General features: G+C 50.4%; 2 protein-coding genes across 2 annotated transcripts; one reads left to right on the top strand and one right to left on the bottom strand.

The window, feature by feature from the left end:
• Window positions 1-7,854: 7,854 nt before the first annotated feature.
• Window positions 7,855-11,314, top strand: ATF4 (activating transcription factor 4). Its single transcript, XM_074578531.1, has 3 exons — window positions 7,855-8,364; window positions 9,522-9,836; window positions 10,374-11,314. The coding sequence occupies exons 2-3, from the start codon at window positions 9,620-9,622 to the stop codon at window positions 11,222-11,224; spliced, it is 1,068 nt and encodes a 355-aa protein (XP_074434632.1). The 5' UTR covers window positions 7,855-8,364; window positions 9,522-9,619; the 3' UTR covers window positions 11,225-11,314.
• Window positions 11,315-20,911: 9,597 nt separating this feature from the next.
• RPS19BP1 (ribosomal protein S19 binding protein 1) lies at window positions 20,912-23,348 on the bottom strand. Its single transcript, XM_074578521.1, has 4 exons — window positions 23,218-23,348; window positions 22,991-23,131; window positions 22,582-22,679; window positions 20,912-21,592 (listed from the first exon to the last, which is right to left on the bottom strand). The coding sequence occupies exons 1-4, from the start codon at window positions 23,264-23,266 to the stop codon at window positions 21,458-21,460; spliced, it is 423 nt and encodes a 140-aa protein (XP_074434622.1). The 5' UTR covers window positions 23,267-23,348; the 3' UTR covers window positions 20,912-21,457.
• Between the last annotated feature and the right edge of the window lie 416 nt (window positions 23,349-23,764).

Raw genomic sequence — 23,764 nt, 5'->3', positions numbered from 1 at the left:
CTCAACACCTTCTTAAAAATAGCTATCATGTAGTAAATGTGTCCCCTACACAATCAGGGATAGCACAGCGTAAAAGTTTTACTAGCATACTCAGAGGAGGACAGCATTATTCACAAGTCACAGAGACAGAAATGTGGTGGTGAGCAGCCTAATAATATCTTTATAGTGTGTGATCCTGTGAAATTATCTTGCAAATGGTAAGGCAAGGTGGTCGGACCAACGGGTAAGACAGGGAAGAGCTGAACTCATTCAGTGCAGAGAAAGCGTTCTTGTCATTTTACGAAGAGCAGGAGAGTGGGAGACAGAGTTTGGCTCACAGAACTCAAAACTTTTCATGATCTTAAGCTTTCCTAAGTACTCACGCAGAAGTCAGTTCTGAACAAAATCACTTTAAACACACTAAATGTCAGATTGATTTTTATTTTGCTGCCCTGGTTCAATTTCCCTGGCTCCAGTGGTTAAGTAGTTCTTTGATCTGTCTATTAACACTCAGCACTAAGCTTCTCGGGGGAAATATATATATATATCAATTCTAACCACATTCTTCATGGAAAGCCTTCTCCATACAAATAATGGGCAAAAGTTGCTTGCTTGAGTTTTCGGGTTTGTTTTGGATTTTCCTTTTTTTAGGCAAGAGTTCTCTCGGTTGAGCGCAAGCCCACCCCTTCCCCTGCCTGTCACTGTGGTGGAATCATCACTGTTCCACAGAAGCACGGGGGTGATACACTGTCCCAGCAGACATCCCGCTGGAATCATCCCTGTCATGTAAGAGTCTCTTGTCTCATTCTGCTCAACATTGCAAAGGACAGAGCCCTAGCAGGCAACAGCCACAAGGGCACACATGGCAAATGATGGACTGCCTTGGCTTTTTACCTGTCCCATGACAGACATTACTTCAAAACTCGTAATGCCCTGGCAGGCTCCTTACCCCCTTTGAAAGGGGAGAAGCAATCATTCCTGGAAGCAGCATGGCAGAGAGACATTTTTGCCTTCAGATTCTTGAATTTATTTAGCACAGAGGATAGTTACGGCCTTGGACATAATAACTACCGCCACTTATAGAGATAATATAATCTGAATTATGTTCAGCTCCTGGTTGTTTATAGCGGTGGTGAAACGCTGTCAGAGGGCCTGAGATGTGCTGAAGCAAAGGTAGTACAAGACATAGTAATCCCACAGGCCACAGAGCCGCAGCTCCCACGTTGCTTGTTAGAGCGCACGTTGGCAGGGGTCCCAGCTGCCTGGCATTCATGTGGAGGCTGGTTTTTGCTGAGGCAAGCGCGTGACCAAGGCACAAACCTTCTCTTTTCCAAATCACTGCCTGTGGCCATCAGAGAGACAGTAGAAAGCATCTAGTCCAGTGTCTTTTCTTGAACAATGAGCTAGTGATTTGGATTAGGAACCTTTCTCCTCTTTCTTTTTTAAAAATTTCTTTCATATGTAAGAAGAGAAAGTTAATAAAAAGAAGAGTGATCCATCTTCAGTGCATCGCTCTGCACTGCAAATGAAGATACATGGTGTCACCCAGCAGACTGGACTCCCAAGCCTTGTGGCCTGGGACAGACTTCACCCTTTTGTAGTCAAAAAAGCCTCGCCCTGCCTGGGGGAGACCTCTGTTTCTGATAAGTGCTCAGCATGGCTGCACCCACTAAGGTGCATGGCTCAAATGGTACCTTCCTTAACAGTGCCTATGTTGCCTTCAGACCCAGAGGAGATGTCCACCGTCATTGCAATCCCAGGACAAGGCGTCAAAAAAGTCTCACCCTCTGAGGGATACCTCCCAGTACCTCTGTACTGGGAGTAGTACCTCCCCAGCTGAGGTGGGCTGCCGTGGCTGGTTCCTCAGACAGACCTGGCTTTAGTCTCAAACCAGCGCTCTCAGCAGTCAAGCACAGAAACCTCCTCCTGTTAAGAAAACTGCAAACCTCCCTCACCAGGCACCACAGTGAATCAGTAAGGAGCGCAGTGGATTGAGAAGCTACAGCACAATATGATACTTTGGCCACAAAGTCCTCTCTGGGGACTATTCTCCAGCTTGCCAATGGCCGGTACCCCTGTAACACATCTGAGGAAGCTCTGCTGGAGGCCACCCGCAAGCCCATGCGCAAGTGCAGGGAGCAGAGCAGTCTCAAAGCATCCTCTGAAAGCATCTTTTCCGAAAGCATCTGGCATCCTTTGCCAAATCTCCTAACGGAGACCTTAGGAGGGAAAATGACAGTCGTTCAGGAAAAAGCTATAAACTGAATGATATCACTACTGCGTCAACAACCGCCAGGAGTTTCTCCTCCTCTGTAAACAAGTATGTATTAAAACAGATCGAAGTCTACTGGTACATTTCATCCACCAAGCAGCTGCTGCCTACAAAGAGCTGAGAAATATTACTGAATAATGTCTGCAGTGTTCCTCCCCAGGGACCTGGGGAGCTATAGCCTCAAAGGTGATTTATCCCCAAATGAGTTTCAGAGCTTCGTCTGAACTACATGGTTTGTCAGTGTTCCTGCTGAAGTTGCCTGCCAGCATCAGAGACAAAGAGATCTCACACGCACACAAGATATCCCCAGGATCCTGTTTGATTTCATTAATAGGGTGTACCCATTCACAGTCTCTCTTCCTGGCCTTATCAAGACACTCTGAAGTTATGTGAAGTGAAAAACAAATCCCCAGATGGAGCACGCAGAGCATAGTCTGGTATTATGAGCCTTTCATCGTGCATCCCCCCTCACTGAACAGAGAGGCTGAAATAACTCAAGCTCAAGTAACTTTTCCACATGCCTCAGCCAAAGCTGCTAGTTTAGATGCCAGGTTCAGGAGAGCAGCGTAATTGCCGTTGGACTGATGCTGCAAGGTGTCCTTGTTCTGACAAGTCTAAGGGGCACCGAGACAGTGAAAGAGAAATCCACTGAAACAGCGATGGGCTGTTAACTCACCCACTGGTGTCTGTGGCTGCCTGAGATGCTGCAGTCTCTTAAGCCGTACCCGCTCTTCAGGCCTCGGTTCTTGCTAACTTTGCACTGCTAGAAAAAGAAGGAATGTGCGTTGCCACTCTCATCTTCATCCTTTCGCACAGGAAGGCACAAGGCACCTGGTACGTGTGACTCCAGCAAATGCTGGTGAGGTACAGCTACCTACGTTCTGATAGACACTGAACTCACAGTCTGCAGCAGGGGCCACGTTAACTACAGCCCCGTGAGGAACAAGAGCTGCCATGAGACATGTTTCTGTTCTGTTATTGCTTGGACAACTGGAAGGCTTTTGTTTGTGGGCTAAACTGCTCCCACATGTGCTAATACACACGAGGGATAATTCTTGACCCCCAAGCACTTTCGTCATAACAAAACAAGGCTGGACAATGACAAAACCAAAAAAAAATCCCCCGATGGTCTGAACAAAAGTCAGCATCCCCTCCTACCCCCCTGCACACATATTTTTTGCTAAACATCATTTTCAACCAGTTGTAGCTTTGCTCAGGAAATTCACGCTTGGGCAAGTTACAAGTTAAAACTTACCTCCCTCTTACCAGATTTGCACAATGTTTTTACATGTGGCAGCTGGCTACAGCCTGGCTGTTTCTGAGTAACTAAGCCTCTGGAGAGCCATATTTTGTGAGCTATCGGCATGTGCTTGGCATGCCCACGTTTGTTCAGTAAGAAAAATGTAGGTGGACAACCAGGATTGTTTCCATATCTGTCTAAAATAATTGAACTGTAAGTTGCAAATGTAAATTGCAGATTTAATCCTTTTTTTTATTAGTCTCATTTCAAATGTCAGTGATATTTACATAACAGCATGGAAACAGAAGACAGTGAGGGGGTGGGTAAGCAATGAATGATTTATTAGAGATTCCATTTGGTGTGCTAGTGTCCAAAACAAATGAGGCAGAGCATATGGCTAACTTATTTTCTGTTTGTATGTAATAAAAGATGGATGCTAATACCTCCCAGCCTGGTCTTTAATCACATATATTTGCTTTTCAATCTAGCTTTAAAATGGAACATCTATAAGCAATTCCTAAAGAGCTTACGATGAGAATCTGGTAGAAAAGATCCTTCAGATATCAGTTTGTGCCGCATGAGGAGAGAAGCAGCCGAGCACTGCGAATTAGCCTGTGCCATAGAGGCTGTAGGTAATTCTCCCTCGAAATTGCTCAAAACGTATAGCTGCTTCGCCTCATTCCTCTGTTGTGCTTCCCTCGGCACTCTGTCTCCAGGAAAAATTCCTGCTGGTCTCTGGAAATGCTTTGCTGATTGAAGTGCCGGGGTAAGGCTTCCTGTCCCTTCTGATGGAAGGTTCAAAGGACAAGAAATTATCACAAGAATCCCCTCGGGGACTTGCCCTCACACTCATCCTTCTGCAAAGCCGGCAATGCCCCCTCCTCCCCAGCCACCCCAGTAGGGCCCAGGGCCAGCCAAAAGCCCATATGACCCTTCACCGGGCCACTGAGCCTCAGTGGGGGCCCAAAGCCGCCTGCCCGGTGCCACCAAGGGGGTGGTGATGCAGCATCTGCCAGCCCTTCTCCCTGGCTGCAGCTCTCCCAGCACTCCAGGAAGGAGCAAACATCTCCATTACTGTTGTCGGTTACCCTCCTGGCCCCAGCACCACGTACTTGCCCCCCCGCCTCGCTCCCTTGCTGCAGGGGCCCACGAGTACTTCCCCCCCACCCCCCGAGTCCCTGAGAGCATCCTATAATGACGGTCTAGACTGTGCGAGGAGATGTCACCATGGAAACATTTACGTCCTCACTGTCTTTTGTGTACTTAATAACATAGCATGCTGCGTGTTTATCTCCTGTATACTTGCTGGTGGAAGAAGAAAACCTCTTTTCCTTTGCAACGTTAACTTAAAAAAATAATTAATAAAAAAAGCAAGCACGCACATATATTGACCTTCCATCTTAACGAAGGAGGAGGGTGAACGGAGGAGTATTAGTTTTCCACCTCCCGATGCTGCTCTTTGGCCGGAGGTGGCTTTCTGCAGTGCTGTATTTATCAGGGCAGCTCATCACTCCCCAGCAAGGTCACTGTGGCCTCCGTCCTGCAGCGAGCTCTGCACCAGCAGCTCCTTTCGCCGGGGGCTGGCCCCTCACTTCTGGGTGGGGACGGATCTCACTTATCACAGGAGCTCTCTGTTGCCGAGGTGCTGGTACCCAGGGCAGGAAAATCACATCCACCATGCTAAAGCTGTTAACGCGTCAGCAGGAGTTCATTGACCATGCACACAAATTACTCTTCAGTCAGAAGCCACCTTTTTGCGCTGTAAATTCAATTTTCTTCAGGGCTGACAGACTTCTCAATCTCCGAGCCACAAATGTATTCTGTGATACAGGAAAGGAACGCTTTTTAGACACTTTTGAGCTAGGAGCAGGCACCTAGTAGTTCTCTGGTTGGGAAATACTTGTCATTTCTTTTGTACAAAAATTTCTAAGGAACTGTTACTTGGGCTTAAAGAAGTGCCTTCTACCTCAGTCAAAAACCCTAGCCACAAAGGAGAAACCTCTGAAGTAATATGTGCAAATGTGGAGAGATGATTTATAAAGGAATTGGGGATGTAGCTCATGGAATTATGTAATGACAGTAATTCCGCAGTCCTTCAGGAAACAGGGAAAAATATGCTGGTCACTAAATGGCTGGCTTCTGGTTACTTGATTTCAATTTTTGGATTGGGGAGCGTTAAAAAATTTCTGTCTGGAGCTTGTAACGCAGACAAATTTCCACATAAATTTCCACACAAAATGGAAACCAGGCAGCTAGGAAACAGGCAGATCTAGGTTAAGTTCCTCATTGCATATTTCATTTTTGCTTGCGTGATTCTTGCTCACACATACCCAGAGTCCTTCCAGAGAAATCTATAATTATCTTTTCAAGATGAAGGATTGTGTGTGTATAGCATTTCTGTTTATTTAGCTACGATTACAGTTGTGCAATCATCCTTTTCACTTAAAGGAGGGGCAAGCAGGCACTGCAGAGGATGCGAGACCTCTCCTTTAGCCAGTAAGGACATGGAGATGCTGTCCACCCATCCGCCCAGCCAATCGCCCGCTTGGCTTCTTTAAAAGCTGTCGCATCTCCTAAATTTTGCTTTGAAGCAAGATCTGCCTGCTCCGTGGTGTGTTTATCAAAGCAGTAATCTTAGATCGCTCAACTGCTCCTGTGGTGTTTTCTGGCGTTGGAGGACGCTTTTCTCTGCCTCCTCCATTTTAATGAGTCATTCCAAAATCTGTGCTCGCTTCTAGAAAAAAAGCCAAAACAAAACAGAAAAACCCCAACAAACCAACATGGAGGGAAAACTGCCTTTTTCATTCAGCAGCTAATATTCAGTTTACAGATGTGGAGTGACATATATTCTGCTTTGTAGTGATGATGGTAACATCAGACTGCTAAAAGTAGACAGTGGGTTGCGCCTGTCCTAGCAAATTATCAGTCAAGTTGTTTCATAAGTTCCAGGCAGTTACACCTGGGCAAACTCGGTGAAGGCCGTGGCTTTACACAAATACTACTGAGGCCCTAACTGGAAAATAGTGGAGTCTTTTGTAGAAGCAGACGAGAGCAATTTGACCTGCAGGATGATGGTGTTTGAACAAGCAAGGACCCACCGCAGCTCTGGGAGCTGATGGCGCCCTGCGAGGTTGGCAACGTGGAAAAGCAACCGTTTGAAGCTGGAAAACCCTGACACCGTGAGGAAAGCACACAGCTGGCTGACGCTTGTCTCACCTGAGTGAAATGATGAAGGGACTAAAACCAGCAGAAAACTGTTGACCCTTGTGAGTTTCCTGCTGGGTTACTGAGGACCAGACCAGCTGGTGGAAGTGTATAGCCAGGAACAGAGTGGGGGAAGAGGGCTGCCTTCTTTCCTAGCAGCAAGTCGATTTAGCTCGGATAAAACATAATGTGAAACTGCACTTTAAAAACTTTCCAAGGTGACGCTGCCCTTTGCAGCTGCAAGGCTATGTAGGCGATCCATTAATGCTCACATCAGCCTGAGTAACGCCTGCACAGAGAACAGAGAGGCAACTGTGTCAGCGTGAAACTGCAGGTCGGGAGAGGAAGTTCTCATTCTTCAGATGGGGAATAACCAACTTCATTTTCAGCTCTTGCATAGGTTCAAGGCACTAATTAGAGTCATGCTGTTGGCTGCTCAGCAGCGCGGCTCTCCAGCGAAGCCCCACGCAAACCACTCCAGGTCGGTACTGCGCCATGGCCACTGCAAGGCCGGCAGGCTCAGATCAGCGACGCAGGCGCCATCATTGATGTAAACACACAGCCCATGCCCGGAAGCAGCCATAATCTGAGCTCTGCATGTGCGGGGCAGGCAGAAAGGGAAGGCGACACTGCCCTGGGCTGACACCTTATCTGAGGTAGCAGGCCATGGCGTCCTGCCGCCTCAGCGCTGCAGGGGAGCCATGCCAGCGCCTCAGCCCGAGCAGCACCCGCCAGCTCAGGCCTGACCTCGGCAGGACTTTGTGTAGAGAACAAAAAGGGCCGTGGGAAATTCAACCGCGGGGGGAAACACAGGGTGCTTCGAGAGGGACGGGTCCAGCGAAGGCGCCGGGCTGCGGTGAGAGGCGCAGCCACCGTTCCGTTCCGTTCCCCCTCCCTCCCCCGGCCGCCATTTCCCGGCCCGGCTGCTCCTTCTCGCCTCCCCCCCGCAATCCCCTCAGCATCTGGCCTCCTTCGGGCCCCAGCCAACGGCAGCTCGCCCTGCACGTGAACAGCTTCCCCTCCAGCCAATGAGCGCCCCCCCTTCCCACGTGGCGCCCTGCGTCATGCCTCCTATGCCAGCGCCCCGTCTTTGTTGGCGGTAAAAGCGTCCCCCCCCCGCTATTCGCTCCCCGCCGCGGGGGGGGGAGCGTCCTCAGCTGCTCCGGTCACGTGACGCGGCTTCGCCTGGCGGGGAGATGGCCGGAGCGGACGTACACTGTATAGTTCCACTCCTCTTCCTCCTTCGCTGCTCCGTCGTGGAGCCGTGGCTTTTGTCGGCGGCTCCTGCGATTAACCCGTAGGAGAATGTAAGGAGGGAAGCCCAAAGAGAGGGAAGCTATAGCCCGGCGGGCGCCGGTGAGAGGGAGGTAACGCTTGGCGGAAGGACACCTCAGAGCCGGATCTCGTTTTGCTTAAGGCGCATCGTATATAAAGGCGGCGCGCAGGCGCTGCCACCTCATTGTGTGTCAGTCCCTGAGAGAAGTGAGGTGGTACGAGGGTCTCTGTGCGCAGCACCTTCCCCCGCGCGGCGCGGACCGGAGCAGCCTCCCCTCCCCTGGCCGCCATGGCTCTTTAAGGGCGGCAGGGCCAGCGGCGGCATCGGCCAGTGCAGCAGGGGCAGCAGCAGCGGCGGCGGCCTCAGCACATCCCCGGCATCTGCAACCATGGCGTGAGTATTGTGTGTGAGGGACAGGCGTGCCCTCGCCTGTGTGTGGCTAGTCGCCCTCTTCTCCCCTTTTAAATGGGCTTCGGGGGTAGGTTTATCACATGGTGATGGTGGGTATCTCCCCGAGAAAAAAATATAATACCTGGGTAATAAGATGGGTGTGTGTGTGTGCGGGGGGGGGGGGGGGGGGTCATCCTTGTGTGAGCTCAACATCCCTGGGGGCGGCGGGTGTCAAAAACGGCAGGAAATGCCATTTCTACAAGGAGTTACGGGAAATCCCTGTCTTTTACCTCGCTCAGGAAGACTCGATTCCCAAAAGTTACGGGTCTTTTTTTTTTTCCGTTTCATGGGGTTTTCGTGGTAGTTAAGAGCGGCACGTTCCTCGTGGGGGCTTCTTGACCCCGCCTGTGGGAAAAGCTGCTGTAGCTGGGGGGAAGTGGGGTATTGGAGGCATCGGGGTTCGGGGGGTGTAAATACCACTCGGTGTATCGTCCCGAGTAGATCAACGGGGGCTGTTCATCAGCTGGCAGCAGTACTGTAATCTTTTAATACCGTAGCGATAAGTCTGCCCTGATCCCCTGGAGGGGTTTCATAACCCGCTGGAAACGGGCGTAAAAGGTGCTGTGTGTGAAACTCGGTTCGGTTCCTCACCCAAACGCCCTGTTTTGTAAGTCAGCTCATTTCGGAGAGGTCCGTAGTGGTCCTTCCCCACCTCCTCTCCAGCGCTGCACCCTCGGTTCTGGCCGCGGCTCAGCCCCGGGAGTGCCGGGAGCCCGGTGGAAACGTGGCAGGATACAAAATGGCGGCCGCCGGCGTGGTAGCGGGGGGGGGGTGGGGGGATAGAGGGAGGCGGCGGGATCGCGAAATGGCCGCGGCAGCTGGCGTGGGCGGGGCCGGCGGCGGCCGGGGCCATGTTTGGGCATGAGGAAGTCGGGCGGCCCTGGGTGGGAGACTGGCACCTGGAAGCCGCGGCCGGCCCTGGCCAGCCTTCGGCAAGAAATCCAAAAGCGTAAAGGTGTTGCAGGCAAGCAGCAGCCCCCAAAATGGCGAGGTCAGACCAATCTGTAAGAGCACTGCCGTGCTTTCTGAGGGAGCGCTGCTTTTTAAAAAGCGACTGTGCTGGTTGGACACATACTGATGAATTGAAGTTCTGTTCGCAGGTTTTTCAAGGCACCGCACAGCAGCATTGCTGTAGTCGAGAAAAAGACCCTCTACTTGTCTACATCCTTTGACATCAAAGCATTAAAAACTGAAGAAGATGAGCCTCTTGAACAACGAGATGCTGTTGGGGGATTCGTTATCCCCCTTCAGCCAGCCGTGTTCGGTGGCTGAGGAAAGTCTGGGACTCCTAGATGACTACCTGGAGGTGGCCGAGCCCCTCAGTTCGCATGGGTTCTCCAGCGACAAGGCTAAGGCAGTCTCCTCCAATTGGCTTGCTGTGGACAGTTTAGGCAACACCATAGATAGCAGCCAGGGTAAGACTTACTTGCATAAAGTACTTCAATTACAGTGGGACACAATATACTTAATACAATTCTGATTAAAAAATTAAATTGCTAGGTTTTCTTAAATGTGAAGTCAACCTGCCACGCGTACCTCTGCTTAAAAAATGTGTGTACTACACTGCTTGCACAACACAGAATAGTTGGTCACTGGCCTGGTGTATGGTAAAGTGATGCTTCTGTTGTCCTTCTAATAACATACCAGCTGTTCATTGTACTAGTCCCTGGCAGAGGTCCCAAGAAACAAGCATGGCTATATGTTTCAGATGGCCCTGAATTCTTCTGTTGTTTGGAGTCAGAGGGATGGAATGTCAGAACAGCTGATGGCTTACGTTGTACCCTGCAGTCTTCTGCAGCTAGATGGCAGGATTTTGTTTCTGATGGTTAAGTTTTTTCCTACTAACATAAAAGATAGGGAAGACATTAAATGATGAGTTTCTAGATTGTTTTCAGAAGCTTGAGTTGCAGTGGTTGCTGGTTTACTTAAATACTATTTATTTTATTGTGCAGAGGATGCCTTCTCTGGCATGGAGTGGATGGTGGAGAAGATGGATCTGAAGGAATTTGATTTTGATGCCCTGTTAGGTATGGAACATCTGGAAGCCACCGTCTCACCAGACGACCTGATGGCCACGTTGGAAGACACGTGTGATCTCCTATTTAACCCTACCATCCAGGAATTTCACAACAAAGAACCTCCACTGATAACTGACCTAATCACCCATCTCCCCGAATCTCCAATTGGAGCAGATCCAATGGCCCCATTGGCTTCCCTTTGGTCTTTTCCCCTCTCCCCAGGGTCTCTGACTTCCACTCCAGACCACTCATTTAGTTTAGAATTAGGTAGTGAAGTGGATGTTCTGGAAGGAGAAAGAAAACAGGAGGGCCCCACCTTTGTGGTAGTGATCACCAAGTCTGAGAAAGAGGAGGAGAACCATTCCGATGATAGTGGAATATGCATGAGCCCAGACTCCTACCTGGGAACACCCCAGCATAGTCCCACCAATTCAGTTGGATCCCCCAATGGCAACCAGTTCCCTGCAGATGCCAGCTGTGGCTCTGTGCGGGCCAAACCCTATGATCATCCTGCAGAGAAGGTAGTGTCAGCAAAGATGAAAGGAGAGAAGAAAATAGATAAAAAATTGAAAAAGATGGAGCAGAATAAGACGGCTGCCACGCGTTACCGGCAGAAGAAGAGGGCGGAACAGGAGGCGCTGTCTGGGGAGTGCAGAGAGTTGGAGCAGAAGAACCAGGCCCTGAAGGAGAAAGCAGATTCCCTTAGTAAGGAAATTCAGTACTTAAAAGATCTGATTGAAGAGGTCCGCAAGGCCAAGGGCAAAAGAGCTAGAGTCCCTGAGTAGGGTAGTCAGCAGTTTTTATGTGCATGTATATAAGCTTGCTGCTAAGGCTGTGTATTGCTGTCTAATAAATTATTTTATAGTAAACTTGCAGTTCTGGTGTGCAGTAACTGTGTACCTGTAAAACAAACTCAACTTGCACCACACCTGGGCGTAAATGCAGCGTAAGCTGCTGGGTTGGAGGAGAGTGCGGTGTCGTGCACCAACGGGTGAGGGCAGAGAAGGTGCTTTGGATCTGGTCAAATAATGCGGTGACTCAAGGGGCTTGTCACCCAGTACAATTTACATCTAGTGAATAAAAGCACTAAAGTGAGGAGGGTCATATTGAGGTGTCTTGGTAGCAAAGGCATAATCCCATTTAAAGAGTTGAACCTGGAGAGTCTATGGAAGTCTAAGACTAGATGGTGAAAAATGTGGAAGATCGGTGAAAGACTGATGTGGGAGAGTTTTGTGTTCAGACTGGGCAGACTGGATGTCCTTTCTGAAGGAGGTAAAGGGTTCAGGGTACAAAACACGGAGAAAAATCAGTTGAGAACATGGGTTTAAGAAATGAGCAGCTTGGTAGGAAATCGGGAGCAAGTAGCGGCAGTGTTGAACTGATGTTTCTGGTTTCTTGTCTCCCTGTGGGTCCCCAGATACCTGAATTGTGAACAGGTGTTTCCTGGGGGAAGCTGGTGGGTTTGGGGTTGGGGCTGCCCTCACAGGGTGGTAGGGCAATGGAGCCCAATGGGTGGGGTTGCTCTTAGTGCTCTTAATGGTGGAACACACTTGCGTACCAAAGTGTGAAAAACTCGGAGGTTTCTTCAGACACCTCCTGAAGAGGCAAAATTTAAGGTATAAATTGGACTTCTACTGAGGGGGCAAATGAGTTGGTCCATAGAGCTGGTTCAGCCCCAGTCCTAAAATTGCAGAATCATAGAATGGTTGTGGTTGGAAGAGATCTTCAAGATCATCCAAGTCCCGAGGCATCCCTGCCCCAGTGAGGTGGAGGTGCTGGAGCACTGGTGTGTGCTGGAGTGTGGGTGGGGGATGTTGATGGAGCTGTAGCTGGGCTCCTGGGGCTGGTGCTTCTCAGCGGGGCCAGTTAATGAGCTGGTGCCGGAGCCTGGCAACAGGAAAGATGCAACGGGGAAAGGAAAACCCAGCCCTGCTGGGATGGTGTCTGTGAGACGCTGCAGAGAACCAGAAGACAAAGATGACAAGGCAGGAGCCTGTGTAGCAGGGTGGGTCCTGCCTGTAGGTATTAATTAGTGCCCTTCTGTTAGTGAGTAAATTTATAGTCTGGCCACCCAGTGCAAGGACATTTTTTTTTTGGTGGTTGGTTCTAGTTCTACAAGGTTCTGAACACCAGTGAAGTTCCACATCCGGTGTGGCCATACTCTGCTAACAGAAGCTTCAGAATCTTCAAGATTTAGGACAAGCCATTTTTAATCATTTGGTGTGCGATTCTTACATTTATTTTTTTTTGGCCACTGATACCCAGATTTAGCAGCACCTAATCCCTGCGTGGCCTGCTGGAGCCAGGCTTTGGCGTGTGGACCTGCACATCTTTCCCTGAGGAGTTCAGGTTCCTTCTTGCTTGCACCTACACCACCTGGTGAGCCGCCCAGCCCAGGCACCTGCATGTCCCAGCCTGGGTGGCTGTGCTCCAGACAGTCCCTAATGTTGTTTAAAATAGAAAATTGTCTGATTTGCAGCCTCGTGGGGGTCCTGCTTTCTGCTGTTGAAGCTCCTCATGGCGTCAAGCTCGGGCTGCAGTGCTCCAGCCCCATCCGTTGCCCAAGCCATTAGCTGATGGATGACACAGTGATGGGTGCTGCGTGAAGGCCCTCGGTGGTGACTTGACCTGTCTGTGCTTGAAGCCGATGCCCGGGTGACGTGGATGCTATTTAAATTACAGGGGAAAGTGTCCCTGTCAGGAGTTCAGGCTCCTGCCCCATTGAAAGCGATGGGGGGGGTAACTGACCCCCACCTTGGGTTTCATGAGACAGCGAGTGGCCTGCTGGTTAAGTGGTCTCAGCCTGGGCTCCTCGCCTTCATGGGAATCTCATCTCACACCTCCTGGGCCAACTGCTCTGACCACTATATACTGCACAAACGGGAACTGCTGCAAACTGGCAGGCACGTTCCTCTCCTGCTTTCTTCTCCAGAACTTACTGGTGACCGCAGGGATGAGGGACTGTTGTGTTTTGGGAGCTGAAGCAACCTACTAGCTTTCTTTCAGATCAGGTGGACCTGCCAGGCTAGCGACAGGGATGATATGAGGCAGGAAAGCCCAATGAGCAGGACAGTCTTGCCCTGGATGGGTCAAATCTGCACTTGAGGTGGCTCTTAATGTGCTTGGTCTCACCTGACCCACAGGAAGCATGGTAACCGGTATGAGCAAGTGGCTTCTCTGTGCGGGGCAAACCCCTCCTCTCCTCAAAACCCTTTCCAAACACGAGGCAACCACCTCTCCTTCCCTTACAGCCGTTGCAACCTTCTGCTTAAACCTGGTGGCAGCCCGGGCTGCGGGGGGCAGCGCCTGGATTTACAGCCCTTACTCACCTCACCCAAAGCCTGGAAAGATCTCAGTACCTTTTGCCCCCCAGCGCATCCCGTGGCAAGGCTGTCTCTGAGCCAGCCCTGACTAAAATAGTATTTTTCCTCTGAGTCCACGCTCTGCAGGCGGACGAGGCAGCGGCCGTGCTGGCCAGTTAATCCACCATTCTGTTTTTCACGGCTCTCCTGGAGAATATGTAGCTCCAATTTACCAAATTACACTCACTCCAGGGAAGGAGGATCAGAGCTGGCACGGGAGGCGGGGAACGCGTGACGCACCCGTGCTCCTTTGCTCCCTGCCCTGTGTCCATGCGTGTGTGTTTTATAGGTCTCCTTGCAGGAGAACCAGAAACCTGCCCTTAAAGAGCGTCTGGCGTCGCTACTCTTCGCCGAGCTCACAGCTTTGCAGAGGCAGCCAATATGGCAACCTTTATGCAACGCCTGCTGCAATGACGCCGCGTTTCCATAATTAGTAACTTAGTTAAGGCTTTAGGCTGGCTAGGGATTAGGGCTGCCTCTTCCTCTGCGTTTTTCCTTCGGCCTTGTTCCTCCAGGCTTGCGTTGGCGTCACACCCAGCAGCTCGTCCAGCGTGCCGCAGGGGGCGAGGGCCACCAAGGACACCATTGCGTTACAAACCCCAGCCGGCGGGAGAAAAAGCCCAACAGCCTCCTGCCTGGTGACTGGTTTTTTTTACATTTTTCAAACTGCCGGAGCTGTCTTTTTTTTTTTTTTTTTTTTTCTTTCTCCTCACAGAGAACAGACGTGCTTCAGCCGAATCCTCGCGGTTTGCGTACAGCGTGATGCTGTGTCCAGAAATAGATTGTGGTGCATGAAATGCAGGCTTTACCTAACACCCCCCACCACCACCACCCCCCCGGAGGAGCAGAATTCCCCCAAATCCATGTTATATATAAAAGCTATTTGGATCTGAAGTTGGCAGGGCTGGTGGGGTTTGTGTCTTGGTTACTTTTCCCCCGAGGGAAGGGCAGGGAAGTGGACTCCCCAGGCAGAGCGCGGATGACCCCCAGGCTGCCGGTCCCTTGGGGCTGGTTTTGTACCTCCTGGTAGAGAGGAGCGTGGCGTTCCCACACGCAACCCAACAACTCCCTGCTGGCAAAACCGCTCTGGAACACACGCGGCTCTTTCTCACGAGCTTGTTTCTGCTGTTATCACGGTATTTATAACCGCCTTCCCTTCCGCCCTGCCTTTAGAGAGACCCAGGTGCTCACACTTCTCTTTGCAAACGAGAAGAGGAAACCACCACCCCCACCCCCCGCCCCGACAACTTCTTCGTGCGGAGAAACCAGATGCACCTTTGCAGCACCGCCTGCAAAAATAAATCCCCAGCTGCAGCTTTGGAGAATGACTAAAGAGCGATGATAAAAATCTTCCAAATCGCTTTTGCCCTGGCAGGAAGCCCAGAAATAGCTGCAAGGACAGGCTGTCCTTTGGGAGAGGAATGCTCCCCCCAGCGCTGCAGAGCCGGGCTGGGAGAAAAGAAAATGTGGGTTATTCTGATCGAAACAATTTCACGCAGCGGTAGGTCCGGTCACAGCCCCCTCTGCCCTGTCCCCAAAGCCATGGTGTCTCCGGAGAGGCGTCACGTGCCTCTTGGAAAAAAATACATCCCTTGTCTCGCCCATGTTTCCCACGGCCTCCTGTAAGTATTGCCTCACTTTTTTTTTTTTTTCAGGTATGGTTCAGCTTCTGTTCTTGGCATATCCATATACATTCTCTGTTTTGGGATCATGGAATGGTTTGGGTTGGAAGGGACCTGAAAGATCATCAGTTCCAACCCCCCTGCCACGGGCAGGGACACCTCCCACTGGACCAGGCTGCTCAAAGCCCCATCCAGCCTGGCCTTGAACACCTCCAGGGATGGGGCATCCGCAGCCTCTCTGGGCAACCTGTGCCAGTGTCTCACCACCCTCACAGTAAAGAATTTCTTCATAATATCTAATCTAAATTTCCCCTCTTTCAGTTTAAAATCATTACCCCTCGTCCTATCACTGCACTCCCTCACAAAGAGTCCCTCCCCATCTCTCCCGTAGGCCCCCTTTAGGTACTGGAAGGCTGCTATAAGGTCTCCCTTATAAGATGTCCCTTGCTTTCTCAGCCCTCACTGTTGCGTGGCCGCCCTTCTTCTCCACTTACTAAACGTGTTTCTAATTCAGAAAGCCTTTGTGTGTGTGTGTGTGTGTGTGTGTGAAATCTATATTTTTGGCCAGAATAATACCAGTTTTCTTTATCTTGCCATAGGCTTAGGCCTTCGGAAACAACAGGATCTATATTGTCCTTCCCGTATGCATAATTTCCGTCCTGTGCATACTCATTTTTTCTTAATGCTGTTCAAGTAGGTTCTGGAACCTTCCTCCCTCTGTCCTCCTGCTGTATTCGCAGCCCGGCACACAGACTCCTGTTACGCTTCATTTCCAGTGCACAGACGGCCCGGGGGTCTCACCACGAGCATCCCTTGCTGGGCCAAAAAAAGCTCGTCTGTCTTTGCTGACTTTCCCATTGAAATGCTTCAGGCCCACAAGTCGGGCCTCATGAATTAACAGAGGATTTTGGTCCCCCAGCCTGGGCAATGGTATTTTGGCTGCTCAGGTATCCCAGGTATGCTGCCTTTGCATTATTTTCGGTGCAGTCATGCAGTGTCACAAGCCACCGAATGGAGCTGGCTCTACCCACAAGCTCCGTTTCCCTATTACATAGGAGCATGTTCTCCGAGTAATGGCTAGTCGCCTCCCATTTCTCCTTCAGCTGTTCTTTTCCTCTCTTTTACACGTACACACCCTTTTAAAAAATGGCAGGGAGCGAGTTCCGAGCGCAGCAGACGCGTCAGCTTAATTTATATAGGGCAGAGAATCTCCCAGGTCTGTAACTCCTCTGCATCTCCATCGCAGCGTGCGGACAGTCGGAGAAAGAGACCGAGATTTTGCCTCCCATTAAAGGACATAAATGACCTTGCTGGCACGCAAACGGTGCAGCTCGGGACAGACCAGCTTGGCTAGATTACTGCTTAGCCCTGCCAACAGCTAATTTGTTCAGAAAAAGGTGCGTGTAACCCTGTAGACAGCTGCAGAGCAACCTCCATGCTTTTTATCTCTCCTTCCCCCAACCAGTTAGTGGTCGGCACTGTTAATCCTATTTAGTGTAACTATGGATAGACGCGCAAACCTTTAATCCGTCTCAAACCTACTAACCCTTCAGCCTGGCTTGGCTGGAGTTCCATGTTTTGAGCTGTAAGCAGGCATTAGGCAGCCCGCCGTCTTTTACGCTCCTCATTTTTAATGGAATTGATGGGTCTTCTTGCCTCAAAGCGAGAAACTTCCGTTTGCTGTAACTTTTCTTTTGTGGGTTATTCGGGGTGTGCGCCTTTTGTACAATAACCAGTCCCTCACCCAAGGCATTCGGGAGCCCACAGCATGTTGGTCGTCAAGCAGGACTGAAATGGAAGTTGGGCGTGAAAAAGAAACCAGACACTGAGATTCCCAAAGGCTTTTAGGACCCTCCCCTCCTGGTTTTCCCCCACAGCTTTTCCAGCATTTCAAGTCTTGTTGGCCTGAGTGGGTTTTACAGTCTGTCTTTGTTCATTGGCAGCCAGGTTTGTTACTAGTACGTCATTTCAGAGGCAAGAAGTTGGTCAGTGTCCAGAGCCAACACGTTTTCTTGGTTTATATTTGCAGTCCTCCCCTCTCCCGATACACGCGTAACACTGATATTAGCTGTTATTTCTTTCTACGCTGAAGAAGTAAAGACTTGCTGATACAGCAGAGGCTGTGTCGGCTTACCTCAGCTTGTGCCCGCCCGAACAAATTTTCCTCTTTGCTTTCCATTCACATAACGAGGGAGCAATAGGCCATTAACCGGCCTGATGAATCTTACTCACAATAAGCTGGCTCAACACCGAGCACCTGGGAACTATTCTGCCGCCTCTCTACCCTTTCCCTGGAAAGGTTCTACCACATTAATGACACTCCAGAGCTTTGATTTGCATTTATATTAAAGCTGCCGCCACTGACTCCCATTCCGACTCCCTGCTGCCTGTGGGTGGGGGACACTCTGTAAGATGGCACCCTCCTCCTCCTTCCCTTAGCTCAGCTACCTCTATTTTCTGCTGCAGGATGCTCAGCCGGTGCCGCAGCGCTGGGAAGAGAGCCAGCATCCCGATGAGCTCAGCCAGCACATGTTCCTCGCCCCGCAGCAGCGGGACACCTCCCTGCACCGCCCCTTGCAGCGGCGCGGGAGAGAAACGCCGTCCGGCAGGTTCGAGGGTTGCGGGCTGCAGCTTCCAGCGTGGGAACAAGAGTGTGGCGAGCGGATCGAGGGAAGTCATCCTCCCCCTCTACTCTGCCCTGGCGAGGCTGCATCTGGAGTACTGTGTCCAGTTCTGGGCTTCCCAGTTCAAGAAGGACAGGGAACTGCTGGAAAGGGTGCAGCAAAGGGCTACCAAGATGATTAGGGGACAGGGATATCTCTCTTATGAAGAAAGGCTGAGGGACTTGGGTCTTTTTACTCTGGAAAAAAGATGACTGGGAGGGGATCTTATCAATGCTTATAAATACTTAAAGGGTGGGTGTCAGGAGGATGGGGCCAGGCTCTTTTCAGTGGTGCCCAGCGACAGCACAACAGGTAATGGGCACAGACTTGAGCATAGGAAGTTCCACCTAAACATGAGGAGGAACTTCTTTACTTTGAGGGTGACAGAGCACTGGAACAGGCTGCCCAGAGAGGTGGTGGAGTCTCCATCTCTGGAGACATTCAAAACCTGCCTGGATGCCTTCCTGTGCAACCTGCTCTAGGTGACCCTGCTCTGGCAGGGGGAGTTGTACTAGGTGATCTCCAGAGGTCTCTTCCAACCCCTGCCATTCTGTGATTCTGTGAACTTGAGGTTGGAGGAAAAGGTAGGAAAAGCAGCTATAGCAGCTGCTCCTTCCCTCACCTCCCTCTTCGCTCTTTTGTGGAGCAGCAGAGCGTGGCTGCAAGAAACAGAGAGATGGCACAAGTTGCTCCAGGATAGTCATCTCCTGGGGTCCCAGCACCACCAAGGAACTGGCAAGCTCTAGGCATGACTAGACCATAACATAAGACAGTTGTGAGTGTAAGAAGATGCTTAGCTTTAGGTTACCACCAGGGACATGCAACAGGCTGGTACCTATTTAACCCCCTAGCTTGAAGACTTTCCAACTCCAGTCCTTATCTACCCAGTGTGCGGGTGGCACTGCTGTCCTTTCTAGGAGCTCCTGCTCTGCTAGAGCGGGGGAAATCAAGGCTAGAACATGTCAGATCTTCGCCCTCGCAAAGGGCAAAGCCCTTTATCTAGAGCCACCCATTCACTTCTCCTTGCTTTTCCTTCCTCCCGCAAAATAGTTTAATTTATTTAAGGATAGTGTTGGCTGTACAACCAAGTTTGATTTCAGATGGTAAATCCAGTCAGGTAGCTTTACCCCCTTCAACAATACAACGCATCATTGCATACAGCCACAAGAAGTATGTTGATTACTTGTGTTGGCCCTAATAATCTTTCCAGCCAGTAATGACAGCTCCCATCCAACTTTAAAAGTCCACAGATCTGGGTGTTATTATCCTTGGAGGAAACCGCTCTGGGCCCCACTTTAAAGTTCCTCATTAACTTTGAAAGATCAGCTTCCCTGTTTGCTTACATTTGCAAGCAAACAAGCCGGGGTTTGTACAAAGAGAGTGACCCGCATTACCCTAGTGATCCTTTCTGGAGCAACAAAGGATGGTTTTGCTTTCCTCAGCCTGCAGAAGGGCCCAGGAGCTGAACCACCACAGAAACAAGGGTCCGTAGGAGAAACTGGTAGAGGAGGTGCAGGGGGTGATGTGAAGGACCTCTGTAAAGGAACTGCCAGATACTGAAGATGAGGGCTTGAAACACAGTAACATCCTGGAAATCTACCTCTTTCAAACTCCAAGCTGTGGCACAGCCTGCTCTTTCACAGGGTTAATTGTCTCCATGACAGCTCCACACAGAGCTGCGTGTGTTAGACCAGCTCACACGCACTGCAGCAGGCACTGAGTGCAGACGTTTTAAGGAGACACGTGCTACATACACATTTTGCTCAAACTGCTTTTTCAAACAATAGTGTTTCCATGCTTTTAAGAAGCTAACACTTTTTTTTTTTATTTCGGGAGCAACAGCAAACTGAAAAAAAAAGGGAACTGGTCTTTGAACCATTCTATATTTACCACTTTTGGCTGCAGATAGTTGAACTTGATCCCACTACAAGCAATCCCTTCCCATGTGCTATTACACAATTTCCAGTACGCACACCGCATTATGTTCACTATTTCCCCTGTCTGGACCTTGTACATCTGGGTGACCTTCCCTCCCATGCAGGCAAGAGGGAAAGAACACAACAGAGGAAGCACAGACTTAAGAGGACGGCACCAGGAATTATAATCAGAGGGCAGGGAAAAGGTACTGCCAGTCCTGCCATCTAAGCAGCTACCGCTCAGGTCAGCCAAGCCCCTTGTAATCGACTCCTGAGGCTTAGCAAAGCTTGGCATCAGTCCTTCTCCTTTTTTTTTTTTTTTTTTTTCTACCCATCTTCTTAGGTAAAGGGCAGGAGCACCCCAGGAGGACATTTACAGTGGTTTAGTGAGGAGGTGTCTGGAACAACACTCCCACCTGCTGGGCCCTCTATTTGTTGCAGCCGGGAATTTAGGAGTAGTCTGATAGAAAAAAAAACAAACAAACTTCCCTTCAACCCAGTACCACAGCCTCTGGCTTGTTTTTAACTTTATGCCAAAGCTAACATCTGGGTCACAAGCCCTCCTGGCTACAGGAGGTGACAGTGCCAAGCCCTCCTGGCGTGGCTGAGCCCCAGCGTGAGGCTCAGGTACAGGCAATCCAAAAGACAACTTTCTCTACGTAAGGGCTCTTCCTTGGACAGGGGAAACCGCGAGCAGGCAGAACAGAGGAGTCATCTCCATTCCAACCTGCGCTCTCTGAAGGCCTGATCATGTCAGAGAGAAGATTAAACACATGTGTCAACATGAATCGGAGAGAGGCCATTCACACATCTGAGTCATCCTAAAGAGATGGATGCTTGGATCAGAACAGTGACACGGTCTGTCTTCATTAATCGTAGCCTGTCATAATAATCGCTATTACAAAGGTAAAGAGTGGCAGCGTCTGCAACAATTATTTAATCAAACGACATATAAAAAGTTTTTACAGTAACTGAGAAACCTGACAGAGGCTGTAAAAAGAACAAAACCTGCAGGGCTACTCAGGCTTAACAGTCTTTCAAAGCATCCTCCCCTTCCTATGATTCATTACTGCTCATCCAAAACATTTCTCCATTCAGATACAGTATTTTAAATGCTCCCTGCCAAATAGCACAGGTAGCAGAAGCTTTACATCCTGATGAAAGGGAACAAGATTTATATTTGGCTTTGTCCACCCTTCTACATTAAGAATGCAAGACATGCTGGCTGGAGGGAGATAATTACAAGGACAACACATCTCAGAGCCAAGAGAACCTTCATGGCTCTATTTGGCCAGTAACAAGTTCTGCACAGATGCAAGTGTGACATTAAAGCACTTGCTGACAGAGGCACACCTCCTGTGTCCCATCTCAAACATGTCGAGGAAGTGGCCAGTGCTGCGTGCTGAGCACTCAGCTGCAGAAATACTGGAGCTGCAAGAATCCCTGTCACGTTGTTTACGGTCTCCCAAAGTATTCTCTCTCAAATTTACGGAAATCTTCCTCAGTAAAGACAGTGCCCTCGGGTTTCTTCTTTGCTTCCTTCTTTGGAGGCTGATCTTTGGACTTCCTGCCTCTGTTCTGAGCAAGAACCTTCAAACAACAAAAATGGAAAAAATAACAGTTGTTGTTATCCAGACCAAACCACAAAATGGTGATTTTCAAGCTTACCTGCAGCATCTCTCCTATTCTGCTGGTACCCTGCTATATCCTGGAATGCCTCCAAAGAAAAGTGAGAGGCAATCACTGATGTTAACCAAAGCAGGTCACTGGGACAACAGCAAACACCAACCTACTATTTGGAGCTAAATATCTCTATGACAACTCTCTAGTAACTGTCACAGAGATAGAAACACTGATTTCAATTCAGACATTTCTGAAATTGAGACCCTCTTTTATCCTGTCTCTGCATGAGACAACCTGAAAACCCAAGTTGGTGGAATTCCCTCAGCATTTTCTTATACACTGTTACCTCCTTTCACAACCTCCAGCCTAAGAAACAGTGGCCTAAACCACTTGGTTTGTTTATGTAAGTTAAAAGCCCATACTTCATAAAAACAGCCCAAGATTTTAGCAGTGTCAGCTATTCTCCTCTTCAAATCATGACACGGGACTACCTTTTGGGGAAGACCATTCATTAAATTCTCAGGTTATGAGAAACATCATTCAAGATGCTATGAAATTCTTATTACATGAGCCAGCAGCACATGTGGTTCCTTGCTAAACAGCCTCCAGCTACAGAGAAGGACAAATCAATCAACAGTAAGGATAAGGTCTGAACCAGGGTTTCTTTGCCAGCTGAAACTATGAAATATCTTTGGTAATTAAGAAAAGCCAACAGGTGTCAGGAGATTTTAACTCATGTCAGAGAACAAAGTAGGGGACAACATATCAACAAGAGTTTAAAGCTTTGTAAGTTGCTTTGCTGGTGCACACAGAAATTCCTCAGGGCCACTTCCAGATAGAAACTTGACTTTACGCCTTTGCACAGGACCTTGGCTGGAAGACCTAGGGACAATTCCCATTCACCCATGTTCCTCAGTGGAAGCAGACCCCCAAAGAAAGAAAAGTGAGAGTCTTACTTGTTCTGTGATGGCTTTGTTCGCAACAAATCGTCCCTTCAACATGTACTTCAGGTTTGCTGTCAAGTGATTCACGGGCTTCTTCTTGTGATACTCCTCTAGGTCAGAGCAGAATGGGAGAAAACACATCAGTGGCTCATCCAAGCAACACGCAAGGAGAGAGAAAGGGGGATCAGCAAGGCTCTGTAAGAAAGAGACACCGTTACAGCCCAGGGATAGGGGTGCTTCCACAGATCAAGCTGTGTTTAAGCGGGGGACACCAGAAGGGCACCCAGGAGGCCAGGAAAAGATGGACACAAGTGACCGGGGAGGGGGTCTATGAGACATTTCAAGAGGAGCCGGTGCGAGGGCTCCGGAGAGCGGCAACGCTGCTTTCCCCCGCTCTCCCCGGAGCCGGGCGGGGCCTCACCTATCGCCGACTTCACGACTCTGCCCTTGACCGTGGCCTTATTCCTCCCTGCCTGCGGCGCCGCCTTCCTCCGCCTCGCAGCGCCCGCCGCCCCGGGGCCGTCCCGCTCCCGCTGGAGCCCCGGCGGGGCCTCTCCCCGGCCTGCAGCGGGAAGAGGGACGGGGTTACTCAAGCCGTACGCCGGGAATAACCCCCGCCCCCACAGCCCCCGGTCCCCGCGGGCCCACCCGGCGCCTCCAGCAGCTCCAGGCCGCGCCGCAGCAGGGAGGCCGACATGACCGCGCACCCCGGCCCCTCAACGCCGGTGGCCAACTTCTGCCTCGCCGCCACACTTCCGCCCGCGCGTGACGCCACTTCCGCCTCCGCTGTGCCGCACTTCCGGCGCCGCGTGGGGTATTGGGCGGGAAGGGTTGTGGCGCCATGTTGTGAGGAGATACCCTCAGAGCTCTCCCGAGCTGGTGTTGCCCCCGGCGGGTGTGCCGCCTCCTTGCTGGTGGCCCTTCCTCATCGCCCTTCTCTCCTGCCTTTGCGGCCTGTGGGCCGGCAGCCGGCCCTTAAGCCTTCTGTGTTACACCCGCATGGAGCTGTTGCAGTGGGGCCAGGGCTCCTGAGGGGCTCCTGCCATCGCAGGGATAATAATAATAACAGGCCGGGAGGAAAGGGAATTGCAGCAGCGGTTTCATGTTTTTTCTCGGCAAGGCCCCAAACCCCAGGTGCAACTCTGTGCCAGACTCCTCTGGCGCAGAGGTTCAGTCTGCCATAAATTTCATTTGT

The sequence above is a fragment of the Larus michahellis genome, chromosome 1, assembly GCF_964199755.1.
Source record: "Larus michahellis chromosome 1, bLarMic1.1, whole genome shotgun sequence".
NCBI classification, from domain to species: domain Eukaryota; kingdom Metazoa; phylum Chordata; class Aves; order Charadriiformes; family Laridae; genus Larus; species Larus michahellis.
Note: the sequence above shows the minus strand (reverse complement) of the source record. Positions and strands in the feature narration are given on the sequence as shown.